This window comes from Hippopotamus amphibius, chromosome 8 (assembly GCF_030028045.1).
Source record: "Hippopotamus amphibius kiboko isolate mHipAmp2 chromosome 8, mHipAmp2.hap2, whole genome shotgun sequence".
Taxonomy (NCBI): domain Eukaryota; kingdom Metazoa; phylum Chordata; class Mammalia; order Artiodactyla; family Hippopotamidae; genus Hippopotamus; species Hippopotamus amphibius.
The window spans coordinates 45450664-45462904 of NC_080193.1; the positions used below are offsets into that span (position 1 = coordinate 45450664).

The 12241-nt window shown below is 51.4% G+C and overlaps 1 protein-coding gene across 1 annotated transcript; it reads left to right on the forward strand.

The window, feature by feature from the left end:
* The first annotated feature begins 1983 nt into the window (after window positions 1-1983).
* On the forward strand, window positions 1984-11118 carry LOC130859159 (inactive serine protease 39-like). The gene is made up of 6 exons (XM_057746474.1): window positions 1984-2048; window positions 2146-2297; window positions 3013-3175; window positions 5040-5314; window positions 6932-7098; window positions 10798-11118. The coding sequence occupies exons 1-6, from the start codon at window positions 1984-1986 to the stop codon at window positions 11116-11118; spliced, it is 1143 nt and encodes a 380-aa protein (XP_057602457.1).
* Window positions 11119-12241: the final 1123 nt, after the last annotated feature.

The following is a 12241-nucleotide window of genomic DNA, read 5'->3' on the forward strand; positions in this document are numbered from 1 at the left end:
GTAGGTTCCTCATCTGTGAAGGGGGTCTGGACAATCCATCCCCCCAGGTGGATGTGAAGGCTCAGAGTGCTTGCTCCTTTCCAGGTGCCCGCAGCCTCCCCAGCACCCTGCTGCTGCTCACAGCACCCTCCTCCTCTCCAAACCTACCCAGTTCAAAGTGGCAGCAGCCCTGTTACAGGCACAGGTGGGACACAATCTGTCTTCTGCACTTCCTTGGAAACAGATTGGGGTTGGGGCAGGAAGTGTAATGGTTAGGGTTCTAATTGACCAGGAGCAGCACCCAGAAGGGCAAGCCACCAGCAGACCTGGGCTTGAGTGCTGGCCCTGCATTCCCTGTATAAGGCTTGGTTATTCTTGGATTCAGTTTCCTCACCTGCAAACTAGGGATGCTGATAGTTGTGAAGATGCCGTGTGGGACGCATGGAAGGCATCTGTCCCAGTGCCAGTCATGCCCTTCCTTCCCCTGAACACTATCAGATGCAGCCTAGGTGGTGAGCAGCAAATCCCCTGGACCTCATCCTCACCAAAGTCCCTTTCCTGTCCCAATGTTCCCTGAAAATGGTTTTCCCGCAGCTCCAGTGGGAGGCTGCCTTTGTCCTCAGACCCCCTTGCCTGGTGTGTCCTGTGTCCTGCCCTTGTCACTCTCAGCGTCTGCAATGCCACTACTCTCCCAAATCTGGTGCCACCTTTGAGCCCAGTTGTCGTGCGTCCCTGCCCTGCCTCCCTATTCTGTTCGCTTCCTCCAACTTCTCTTCAGATTTTCCAGTCTTTTCCTCTATGTCTCTGGGTATATTTGGAACAGTCATATTACCTTTTTTCCAGCTTTTTCGTGTGGTGATATATATATAACATCTCAACAGGAGTTCAAGTTAGAAAAGGAATTATCTCAACAATCTGTGGGTGTGGCTTTGTCTAATGGAGTGAAACCTAGTGAAATCCACAAGGATCACAAGGTTCTTGAGAAGTTTATGTCAGTAGAAACACTGCCATCTTGTACTGAAAGGGACAGAGAAAGTACAAAATGAAAGTTGGACCCTCAGATTTTACTAGCAGGAGGCAACTTGATAGAATTATTCCAGTATAAACATGTGCTATTTTCTGTAAAAAGGGACATGATGTGTCTATAATTATTATTTTCTTTATAATTTTTACAGCAAGTCTCCATAATTTCAAGTGAATTTAGAATTAAATTTTTAAGCTTTAAAGAACTTGGAGGCCCCAAGACAAGTAGATCTCTGCATCTGCCCCCCTTCACCCTAAATCTCAAAGTTTCTATAGAGGTCTTAACTGGGTTCAGTCACATAAACTGTCTGGATGGTCTCACCAACACCTTCCTCTCTCAGGGCTGCATCCTTGAAGCAGCACCCACTGTGGGCAAAACCTATATTCCAAGGACAGGGGAGAGGTGAGAAGACTCCAATTGCACAGGTCTGGCTCCAGGGTCAACCTGCAATTATTTCCTTTTGATGACCTCCTCCAACAGATGAGACTTTGAATTTTAAGTGTAACGGGATGAGACTCTTGGGAACCTTGAGGCATCGTGAACGATTTAGCATTTGAGAAGGACATGAGTCATTAGAGGTCAGCGGTTGGACCGCCTAATGACCCACACTCTTGTATAACTCCCTGCTGCTGAGTGTGGGAAAGACCTGTGAGTATCCATCCCATGATTATGTCATGTTGCATAGTACCAAGTGAGTTTCAGAAAGGGATGTTACCCTTGGTGGCTCTGACCTGATCACGTGGGGAGTGGGGGCGGAGGAACAGATGAGCTCAAAGTGCACTGGATCTTGAAAGCAAGCTGGACACATTGAGTGACACTTATACAAGCGCCTGACCTCTGAGCATTAGTATATAGTCCTTAGCATGCTGCCATAGCAGCCCTGATGGCTCCCCAGCAAACTAGGGTCCCTGGACGGAGGGATCCTATGTGCCCTTTGCTTCCCCCATCAGCCTGGGGGCTCCCAGCGATGACCGCCTTCTATGGACCAGGGCTGCGAGCTCCGGACACATGTGGCCGCCCGCTTCTCCAACCGCGCGCGCGGCAGGTCAGGTCCAGGTCAGGGGTGTGGCCCACACAAGGGGGCGGTTTCTCAGCACCCGCCAGGGCCCCCGCGAGCCGCTGCCGGCTCCCTCAGGCCACAGATGCAGGACCGGCCCCATGGAGATCAAGGGTGCTGGGGGCTCAGGCCCAGGCTGGCGGGGAGCCTGCACCCTGGCTGTCATCCTGCTCTGCCTACGCTCTCTCCTGCTGCACACTGAGGCGGCCGGGGCCACCACAGCGCCCGCCGCGGAGGGTGAGTGGGCGGGCAAGTGAGGGGGTCAAAGTCGCTTGCCCCTCATGTATCCCTCCTCCACCCTCGCCCCAAAGGCAGACAGGTAGGACCTCTACCTGCCCAGCGGGTTCTGGAGTCCCTGGATCCCTGGGGGGCATGGGCCGTGGGGAAAGGGAGGGCCCTCTTCCCTGCCGGCTCTTCTAGCTAGATCTCAAGCGTCCTCAGTCCAAGGACCGTAATCCTGCACTGGCCTGTCCCTGTCGGCCCCCACACCTTCTTCCTTTGGGGAATGAGGAAGTACTGCTTCAGAGAGGAATTGTCAAGCAGAGTATGTTCCATTTGGCCTCAGTCTCTCTAGAATATTGGGCTGGGTGAGAAGGGTGCAACCACTTCATCTCAGTGGCATCCCTCTGGAAGCCCTCAGTTTCTGGAACTTCAAACAGCGACGTGCTAGTTACCTGAACTAGGGCTGGGAAAGTGTCTGCCCCTGCTGGTGTGCTGATGTGCACCTCTGCAGCTGCCTCCCTTCCTGCCTCCTCCAGACCCACAGGCCGCTTCCTTAGTGCTGCCATCACCAGCAAAGCCAGGCGGCCCTTTGTCGTGTGGGCTTCGGATTTCCCAGCTGTGAAATGGGAGGATGGGCTTTGGTGGCCCCGGGTCCTATGGTGCGGACATTTAGAGGCATCAAGGTTGGCATCCATAACACAGGTGCCTCGTGCTGGGACTGTCTCCACAGTGTGTGGGAAGCCTGCCGTAACGGGGAGGATCTTCGGTGGCCGGGATGCACCTGAGAAGCGGTGGCCGTGGCAGGTCAGCCTGCTCTACAATGGTCAGCACATCTGTGGAGCTGCCCTCATCAGTGCCTACTGGGTGGCCTCAGCTGCCCACTGTTTCCAAATGTATGTCTTCCCCACAGCCCGCTTCTGGGGGGGATGGGAAGGGAGCGCAGATGGGCAGAACAGAAGGAGATGAAGGTTGTCCCAGCCTTTTTTCCCTCGGGCTTTGTTCAGCCTTTGCTGCCACCAAGTGTCTCTGTGTGTGCTGTTGCTCCTGCCTTTGACTCAGCAGTCCCCTCCCTGGCAGGCCATCCTTGCTCCCACCAGACTCCAGTCTCCTGACTGTCTGAGTCACATATCCCAGGACAGGGGCTATTTGCCTCATCTCTCCCTCTGGGGATGCCTCCTCACACTTTGGTAAGACTTGCCAAGATGCTGTGGTTATCTCAGCTGTGTGTATTTAATTTTAAATAGCTAAATGGAAATTAACTCTAACTGTGATGCTCAGTAAATACTGGAAAATAGACTATAGTTCCATTGTAAGTGCTTCCAGTCTACTCTTTATCTTCTCTAAACTTAAGGAATTAAATCTTGTTCCCACTCAAAGTACTCTGGTTTCTACATCTTGCCCAGCTCTAGAGAATCCACAAGATCTCAGCCTTACTTTCCTCTTGTGCAAATGGCAGTGGGGGTGTTGTGTCTCTGGTCACATGCCAGGCACAGGCTTCAGGCTTTGTGCTGGAACTGTAGTCTCAGGGCCCCCACTTCCCCAGGCTGGGGGCACCCCTCAGGTCCTGGTGTGGACAAGCATTTTTGCCCCTTCAAGCCAGGCTATCCAACAGGCCATCTGCAGCACAATTGCTGGAGGCTCCCCTGGGGTCTGACCACCTGCACAGTCTGGCATGTTTCTCTCTGGCATCCTGGGACTCAGCTCTTCTTGTCACTTCTGTTGAAGCATGTGCCTAAGAGGAGCTGTGGTCACCAGCGTCCCCACAGGCTAGAGGGAGGCATAAAGCAGACAGCCTCTGTCTGGGGAGATGGGTCACGGCTGTCAAGAGAGTAAGCTGCCCCTCAGGTGCATCCTGGACTTGCTCTGTGCCCAGAGCAGGTGGGGAGAGTCCCACCCTCCAAGTCAGGGGGCTGGAGCTGCTGGCGTCAGCTGGCTTTGAGACCCCACTTGGGTTCTACTCATTCATTCAGCACTCTCGGATGCCTGGCCTCATGTGAGCGACATGGAGATGCAGGACCCACCTTGAAGTTTCTTGTCCTACCAGAAAGTGACACCCAAGCCCAACTACTGTGATGCAGGCTGGGAGGCCAGAATGTGCAAGAGGGTAGACCCTGAGCCACTGTTAGGGCAAATGCTATGGGTCCCATTGGAGGAGGGGTTCGGAGCTGGAGGGGCCTCGTGGGAGGGGTCTGGGCAGGGAGACAGCCCAAGCAGGACATGTGGGTGGAAAGTTGCTCCTGTTCCAGTAGCGAGGAGAAGTTCAGTTCCATGCACTCCTCTATTTGCTCCACAAAGACATGTTGAGTGCCTGTCAACAGAGGAGGACCAGCCTTTAGAGAAATCAGTGTGTGAGCACTGGGAAGGAGGGGGATGCATCCTTCTGGGTTGGGAAGTGGGGTCTTTGAGAATCACTCCAGGCCCTGGGAACGTTCAAGGGTTCTGGTCACAGCTGGGAATGAACTGAAGGGGTACAGTTTGAGGTGCCCCCTATGTTTCTTTCCAGCATGAAGATTCTCTGCTCCTTTGATTCTGGTGCATGCTGGGAAAGCCATCAGAAACTTTCAAAGGACAAATGTCCTGAGGCCATGGACAGCAATCGAACCTACCTCAATAGGAGGGAGAGAGGGAGGAGAGAGAATCATTTTGAATACCGGTGGGGTCTCACCAGGAGGAGGGGGTGGGAGGTAGGCAGCCAGGGGGAGGATACTGGCCCAGCACTCAGAGGACGTGGGTGATAACGCGGTTTCCCCACAACAGGTCCCATGATCCATCTTCCTACAAGGTCCTGCTAGGGTACCATCAGCTAAAAAGTCCTACCTCGCACAGTCATCAGGCGTCAGTGTACCGAGTCTTCGTCCACACCGACTTTAACCAGCGTTACTACATGGCGAGCGACATCACCTTGTTGCAGCTGTATCGGCCGGTGGTCTTTTCCGACTACATCCATCCCGTCTGCCTCCCGGGAAATACCACCAAACTGGCCCCTCATACCTCCTGCTGGATAACTGGCTGGGGGATGGTCACCGAGGAACGTGAGTGGGGGCAGGGCAGGCAAGGAGAGCAAGGGCTGAGGAGGAGGAAGGGGAAGAGCAGTGACCATCATGGGGCCCTTCCAGATCTGGTAGCATGTCCTTCTAATGCTTCAAGTTTCCTTTGGTCCATTGTTTAAAACAGTCTGAGCATCTTTAACTTTTGGAATCAGGAATTTGAGCTCTTTGACTCAGCCATTCAGGATTCCACCCTGATTCCCGGGTCCTGTTTGGGTCAGGCCCCTCCAGGATACCTCTTGAGCTGCCACTGCTGTAGAAGGTACTTGGGGCAGCAGTAGGAAATGAAGGTAGGCCTACTCTCTGGCCTGGGAGGTGAAGTTGGGGCATTTACGGCTTAAGAACATTTACATCTATGAACCTCACCTCCCTCATCCCTTAACTCAAGTGAAACTTGCCCTTTCTGCCAGCTTGCTGGGCTTGCATATTTTTAGACTGAAAGAGGAGAAATGTTAGGCAAAGATTTTTTTGTACTAGGGTGAATGCTTTTGATTTAGAAAAATAATAACATTGAGTGAAAAAAAAAAAGTAGAATGTAAATTTGGCATTATTTGTAGGGTCATGATTTGGCAGGGTATCTCAGTGGAGGCATTTGGGGCAGGACTGTCTTTGCTGTGCAGGCCAGTGCCAGCTTCTCTGCTCCTGGCCACAAATGTTGGTCACAATGCCTAGTCATGAGAACAGCCAACTCTCCAGCATTTCTGAAGACATTCTCTTGGGATGGACTGTCACTCATTAAGCACCACTGGCAGAGCGAGGAGGATGCTCCAAGATAGGTTGGAGGCTAGGAGTTGGGGCATGAAGGGAAGTCACAGGCTGGAGCAGCCACCAGGACAGGAGCAGCTGACGCTGAAGAGAGTTTCAGCCAGCAGCTGTCCCTCCCCCTCCACGCCCTCCCCTGACGGCAGCTGCTGGGCCCGGGTCAGCCCGGTAACACGTGAGGCCCACACGGCACGCACTCCACAGAGCAAGTCGTCACCATGACACTGCTGTCACAGGAGGATGCCTCTGATCTCTGAGAAAGATCTAGAAATGGAACCCACAGGGACAGTGTCCCCAGACTGGGTGCTCCTCGAGGAGGCAGGGCCAGGCCTTGCTTGTCACGCCACCTAACCCCCACTGGGCATTGTTAGGTATGTCACTGCTGTACCACAGCCACGCCAGGACTGCCAGCTCCCACCCTCTGTGCCTCTGCTTCTGTCTCCACAGAGCAGCCAGATTTGTAATTTTAAAACCTAACCCTGCAATGGTTTCCCAGTGCGCTTGGAATGCAATCCAAGCTCCACATCCTGGTGAGGAGGCCCTGCTTGCTCTGGACTCTGCTGTGATGTTGCCTCATCTTTTTCACCCCCACTCCCACCCCACTGCAGCCACGATGACCCCCCTCCTCACATCTGTGTCCTCCCTACCACAGGCCCCTCACATCTGCTCTGTTGTCTACCCTGGATGTCTTTCCCCCTCATCCTTGCACATCCTCTGAAGGCTTCCGCAATCCTAGCAGCTAGAACTGATGGCATCTCTATCAGCAGGAAGGTTAGGGAAGGAGCTGGTGACTCTCCCAGGGTCCACCTCACATCTGAACCCCTCTACCCCCATCCACAGGGTTCCTGTCTCCTCCCTACAAACTGCAGGAGGGAGAGGTTGGTATCATGGACAGCCACATTTGTGCATCGTATTTCCAGGGACCAGATCCTAGCAGCAGTAACTATTCTATACATGAAGACATGCTGTGTGCTGGGGACCTCATGACAGGAAAGTCCATCTGCCGAGTAAGTGACATGGGCTGCCTCTCCTCTCCTGCGGCATCTGCATCTGTCAGCTCTCCTCTGGGTCTTCTCTGGACCCTGCCCCAGCTCCTGACTTCCCCTTCCTGGGCCCACCCCAGCCTGAAGCATCAGAGCTGACGCACAGAATTCCCCCCAAAGAGTGCTGGCCCATTCTACCCAGTTTCTTTATGACTTTAAGAAGCTTTGTTGGAAGGACAATGTGCATAGAAAAGGACATACATTACAAGTGTGTTGTTGGATGTGTTTTTTAGAAATTGACACATTCATGTAGACAGCACCCAAATGGTCTTACTCATACCCGCTTCTTGTCACCCCAGAGTGACCTTAACCTGGCTGCTAATGCCCTGTGGGTTCACGTCAGGACTTACATAAATGGCATCTCACATGATACACTCTTGGCTGGTCCCCTTCAGTCACTGTTACATGTGGAAGGTCTGTCCATCTTGTGTGGAGTTTCTGCCGTGTGTCACATTGCTGTACAGCATTACCTGCTTATTGTTGTGTGAATATACTGTAATTTTCTTTTTCCCTTCTAGTGTTGGTGGCATTTGGGTAGTTCCTTCTTGCGACCATTGCAAATGGTGTTGCTGTGAACATCCTCGTGCATGTGTCTTAGCGTACTTGGGTTCATATTTTGGTAGGGTGCGACCCTGGGAGTAGAATTACTGTACCATAAGATGTGCACATGCTCATCTGTCCTAGATACTGGAGAGCAGCTCCAACCTGCTCGGACCTATTGGCACTCCCACCAGCAACGGCTGCTCCATGTGGCTGCCAGGACTTCACACTGTCCACCCTTTTCATTTTAACCATTGCATGTATTTTTAGTTTGCATTTCTCTGGTGAATAATGAAGGCAAGCACTTTTTCATATGTGTACTGCCTTTTTTGTAGTGTCTAGCCAAGGTTTGGTGGGGTTTTTTTTTTGCCCTTATTTCAAATTGAATTGTGGACTGCGAGTCCAAGAGTGCATGGGTGCACTATCAGTGTCTTCTTCCACTCTGTGCAGTGCTTCTATGTTACGGTGGGGAAACTGAGGCCCAGAAAGGGAAGTAGACAGCCCTAGGAGAGAGAGCCTGCTCAGAGTCTGTCTTGGAGGAGCCATGTCCTCGACTGGGGCTGTGGCTCCACAAGCTTCCTCACACAGCCTCCTCTCCCTCTCCTGCACCTTCTTTCTGGTGCTCTCTCTCTCCCAAACATGCTGCCATCTGCAAACATGCCACACACCCCTTCTTGCCTCTGCCCACTGCCCTAGTTTTCTGCCTGCCTGCCCAGCAGGGCTCGCCCCAGGGTGTCTGCACTTGCCCCCTTTTTCTTCCTCACTTCCTCAGTCCATTGGACTTCTGCACCTGCCATTCCCCCAGACTGCTCTTATCAGGATAACCAAAGGCCTCAGTCTCACCGGGGCTGCTGGTGGACATCAGACCTCCCCCCACCCCCACGCAGCAGTGCACCATGCAGCATCTTTCATCACACTCTGCGGGTTGCCTCTCCTGTGTCTCCTGCTCTCTTTCTGGTGTCTTTCTGATACCAGCACAGCAAGGACTCACCCCTCAGCACTCACCCTGCTTTTCTTACCTTGCTTCATTCTTTCCTTAGATGGAGAGGAAGGGTCATATATGGCAGACCCTGTGTCTCACTGTTTCTTTTCTTTTTTTAAAACTATTTTTATTTATTTTATTTTTGTACATCTTTATTGGAGTATAACTGCTTTACAATGTTGTGCTAGTTTTAGCTATACAACAAAGTGAATCAGTTATATGTATACATATATCCCCATATCCCCTCCTTCTTGAGCCTCCCTCCCACCCCACCCCCCCCATCCCACCCCTCTATGTCATCACAAAGCACTGAGCTGATCCCCCTGTGCTATGCAGAAGCTTCCCATTAGCCATCCATTTTACATTTGGTAGTGTATACATGTCAATGCTACTCTCTCACTTTGTCCCAGCCTCCCCTTCCCTGCTGTGTCCTCAAGCCCATTCTCTACCTCTGCATTTTTATTCCTGCCCTGCCACTAGGTTCATCAGTACCATTTTTCTAGATTCCATTTATACGTGTTAGCATACGGTATTTGTTTTTCTCTTTCTGACTTACTTCACTCTGTATGACAGACTCTCGGTCCATTCACCTCAGTACAAATAACTCAATTTCATTCCTTTTTATGGCTGAGTAATATTCCATTGTATATGTGTACCACATCTTCTTTATCCATTCATCTGTTGATGGGCATTTAGGTTGCTTCCATGTCCTTGCTATTGTAAATAGTGCTGCAGTGAACACTGGAGTGCATGTATCTTTTTGAATTTTGGTTTTCTCAGGGTATATGCCCAGGAGTGGGATTGCTGGGTCATATGGTAGTTCTATTTTCAGTTTTTTAAGGAAGCTCCATACTGTTCTCCATAGTGGCTGTACCAACTTACTTTCCCACCAACAGTGCAGGAGGGTTCCCTTTTCTCATACCCTCTCCAGCATTTTTTGTTTCTAGATTCTTTGATGATGGCCATTCTGACCGGTGTCTCACCATTTCTTGCCTGTGTTTGTTACCCTTGCTTCCACAGTCGTGTCCTGACTGGTCTCCCTGCAGCATTTCGTGCCCTGCCACTGGCTGTGTTCCACCGAGCCCCAGAACCATCCTTCCATCCTTTTAGAGTCCAATTCAGGTCACGTCACTTCCCTGCAGAGTGTCCCTCAGTGCTCCCTTCATCCCCAGGCCCTAGCTGATGAGGGCTGGGGGTTGGCCTTGCCACACCTTGGCCTCGCCACTCCTTGGCCTCAGCATGCCAAGCGCGCTGGCCGCCTCTGCCTGCATCTTCCAGAGTCAGGCCTTGATCATCCCTCCAGTCCTGGCTCAGAGAAGCTCTCTGAAGGCCCTCCCCTGGGCTCCTCTGTTCCACATTTGAAGTCTGCAGATGCATGGGGTGTGTCATCTGTGTTGTGTTTTCACCTCATTGTCTCCCACATGCAGAGCGTGCTCAGTCATATTCCTTCAACATAAGGCTGTAGGGGTGCTGTGTTTCCCTGGTCCCCACTTTTTGCCCTGTGGGATGGAAGTGTCATGCCCCATGGTGGCAGGTACCTTCCTGCCTTGGCATCCCACACGCAAAGTTCCCCACATTCTTCTGAGAGCCCTTTGAGATTCCCTGCAATTCCAGTCACCCACCGGCCTGGGCACGGGTGTCACCTCTTTTTCCTCTGAGCACATCCAGCAGTTTGGCATTTTCTAAAGAAGCTGATTTAATCAAGACATTGAGGAAAAGCTAGAGCTCTTAATGAGTCAAAAATGAAGGCCCAGGTGGGATGCAGTACTAGGCTGAGGATTTAGCTAGAGGCTTTCAGGCTTGCCACAGCTGTTCTGGAGGACATTGGGGGACACCCTCTCCCACATGGGGCTGGCAAGGCAGAGGACTGGCATCTGGAGCCTGGGGCTCCCCCTGTATTCTTGTAGATGTGAAGTGGGTTCCAAGGCCCCACCGTTGAGATTTTGATCCAGGGGGTCTGCAGTGGGACCCTGTGACTGGACTTTTCAACTTTCCCGGGTGATTCTGATGAGAATAACTCACTCACATCCCCACCTTGCCATGAGGGCTCCTGAACTCCACTCTGGTGTCTTCACACTGTCTGAACAATGCATGTCCTTCTCCATCTTGGTCCCCACGACTCATGCCTTCTCTTTCCTCAGGGAGATTCTGGGGGTCCCCTCGTCTGCCAGCTGAATAAGACCTGGTATCTGATGGGGCTGTCCAGCTGGAGTCTGCCCTGTCAGCAGCCCATAAGCCCCAGCGTCTTCACCAGGGTCTCTTACTTCTCCCAGTGGATCACCGAAAAGAAGGCTTCCTCACCCAATCCTGATCCTTCTTCTGCTCCTCCTGAGAGCAAACCTCCTTCTGTGCCCAACTTTACTTCTCTGGGCAATGTGCACAAGCCCAGGGGCTTCCTAACCCTTGTGACTTCACAGACCTTCCTCCTGCTGCTGATTTTCCTCTGGACGTGGCGGCTGTGACAGACGCATGGGGCCTTCCTGGCCCTCTCCCCCGAAGCCTATCTGTATTAGTGCCAGTGGGCTCTCCTTAAATGTGTTCAGCTCTGAGCCCTCCTGTCCATCTGAAGTCTGCTCCAGGCCTGAGAAAATAAAAATAATGGAAGAAACTTCCTGCTCCTGTTTCTGACTTGTCAGAGCCACCTCGCACCCCTATCCCAGCTGTGCTTTGAGCTCTCCCTGGACTGCCTTGAGAGAAGGGGGCTCCTGCAGTTGAGGGACATAGCGAGCCTAGAAACCTCACATGAGGGGGTTTCATGGAAACAAATGCCCTGACCACTTTATTTCCTTCCTCAAATCTTCAGCTAAGGCTCCCCATTGCCTGACCCCAACTGCAGCCAGAGGGAACAGGAGCCTGTCCACGCCTTCCCCCTTCCCACCCCACCCCATAGACAAGGAGGAGGGTGTGAGAGTTCACCTGGAGGGATACCTCACCCCAAGATCAGTGGGAGGAGTGAGAGGGCCCCTGGAGGGACAATTGGGAGACGACTGCCACAGATGGTCTACATTATTTGGATTGACTCTTCTTTCTGCTGAAAGAAAGAAAGAAAGAAAGAAAGAAAGAAAGAAAGAAAGAAAGAAAGAAAGAAAGAAAGAAAGAAAGAAAGAAATTAAAAGTTTGAATCAATTTATTTAAAAAAAATCTTAATGAAGAGGTAGAAAAAGAGTGGAGATCTGTCAGACCAAATTCCGAAGGAAAGCCTACAATCAGAATATAATCAGAATATCTGAGATCCAAAGTTGTTTTTGCTGCAAGCGTATTCTAATATTTAGGACAAAATTGGGCCTCAGCAGACATCTGCAAAAGCAACAGGAAGAAAGCTGTATTAGTCAGGGCTTTCCAGAGAACCAACTGCATGTTTATGTATCTATCATCTATCTATCTATCTATCTATCTATCTATCTATCTATCTATCTATCTATCTATCTATCTATCTCTATCTATCTATCTATCTATCTATCTATCTATCTATCTATCTATCTATCATCTATCTATCTATCTATCATCTATCTATCTATCATCTATCTATATCCATCTATCATCCATCTATCTATAGAGAGAAAGACTGATTTTAAGGAATTGGCT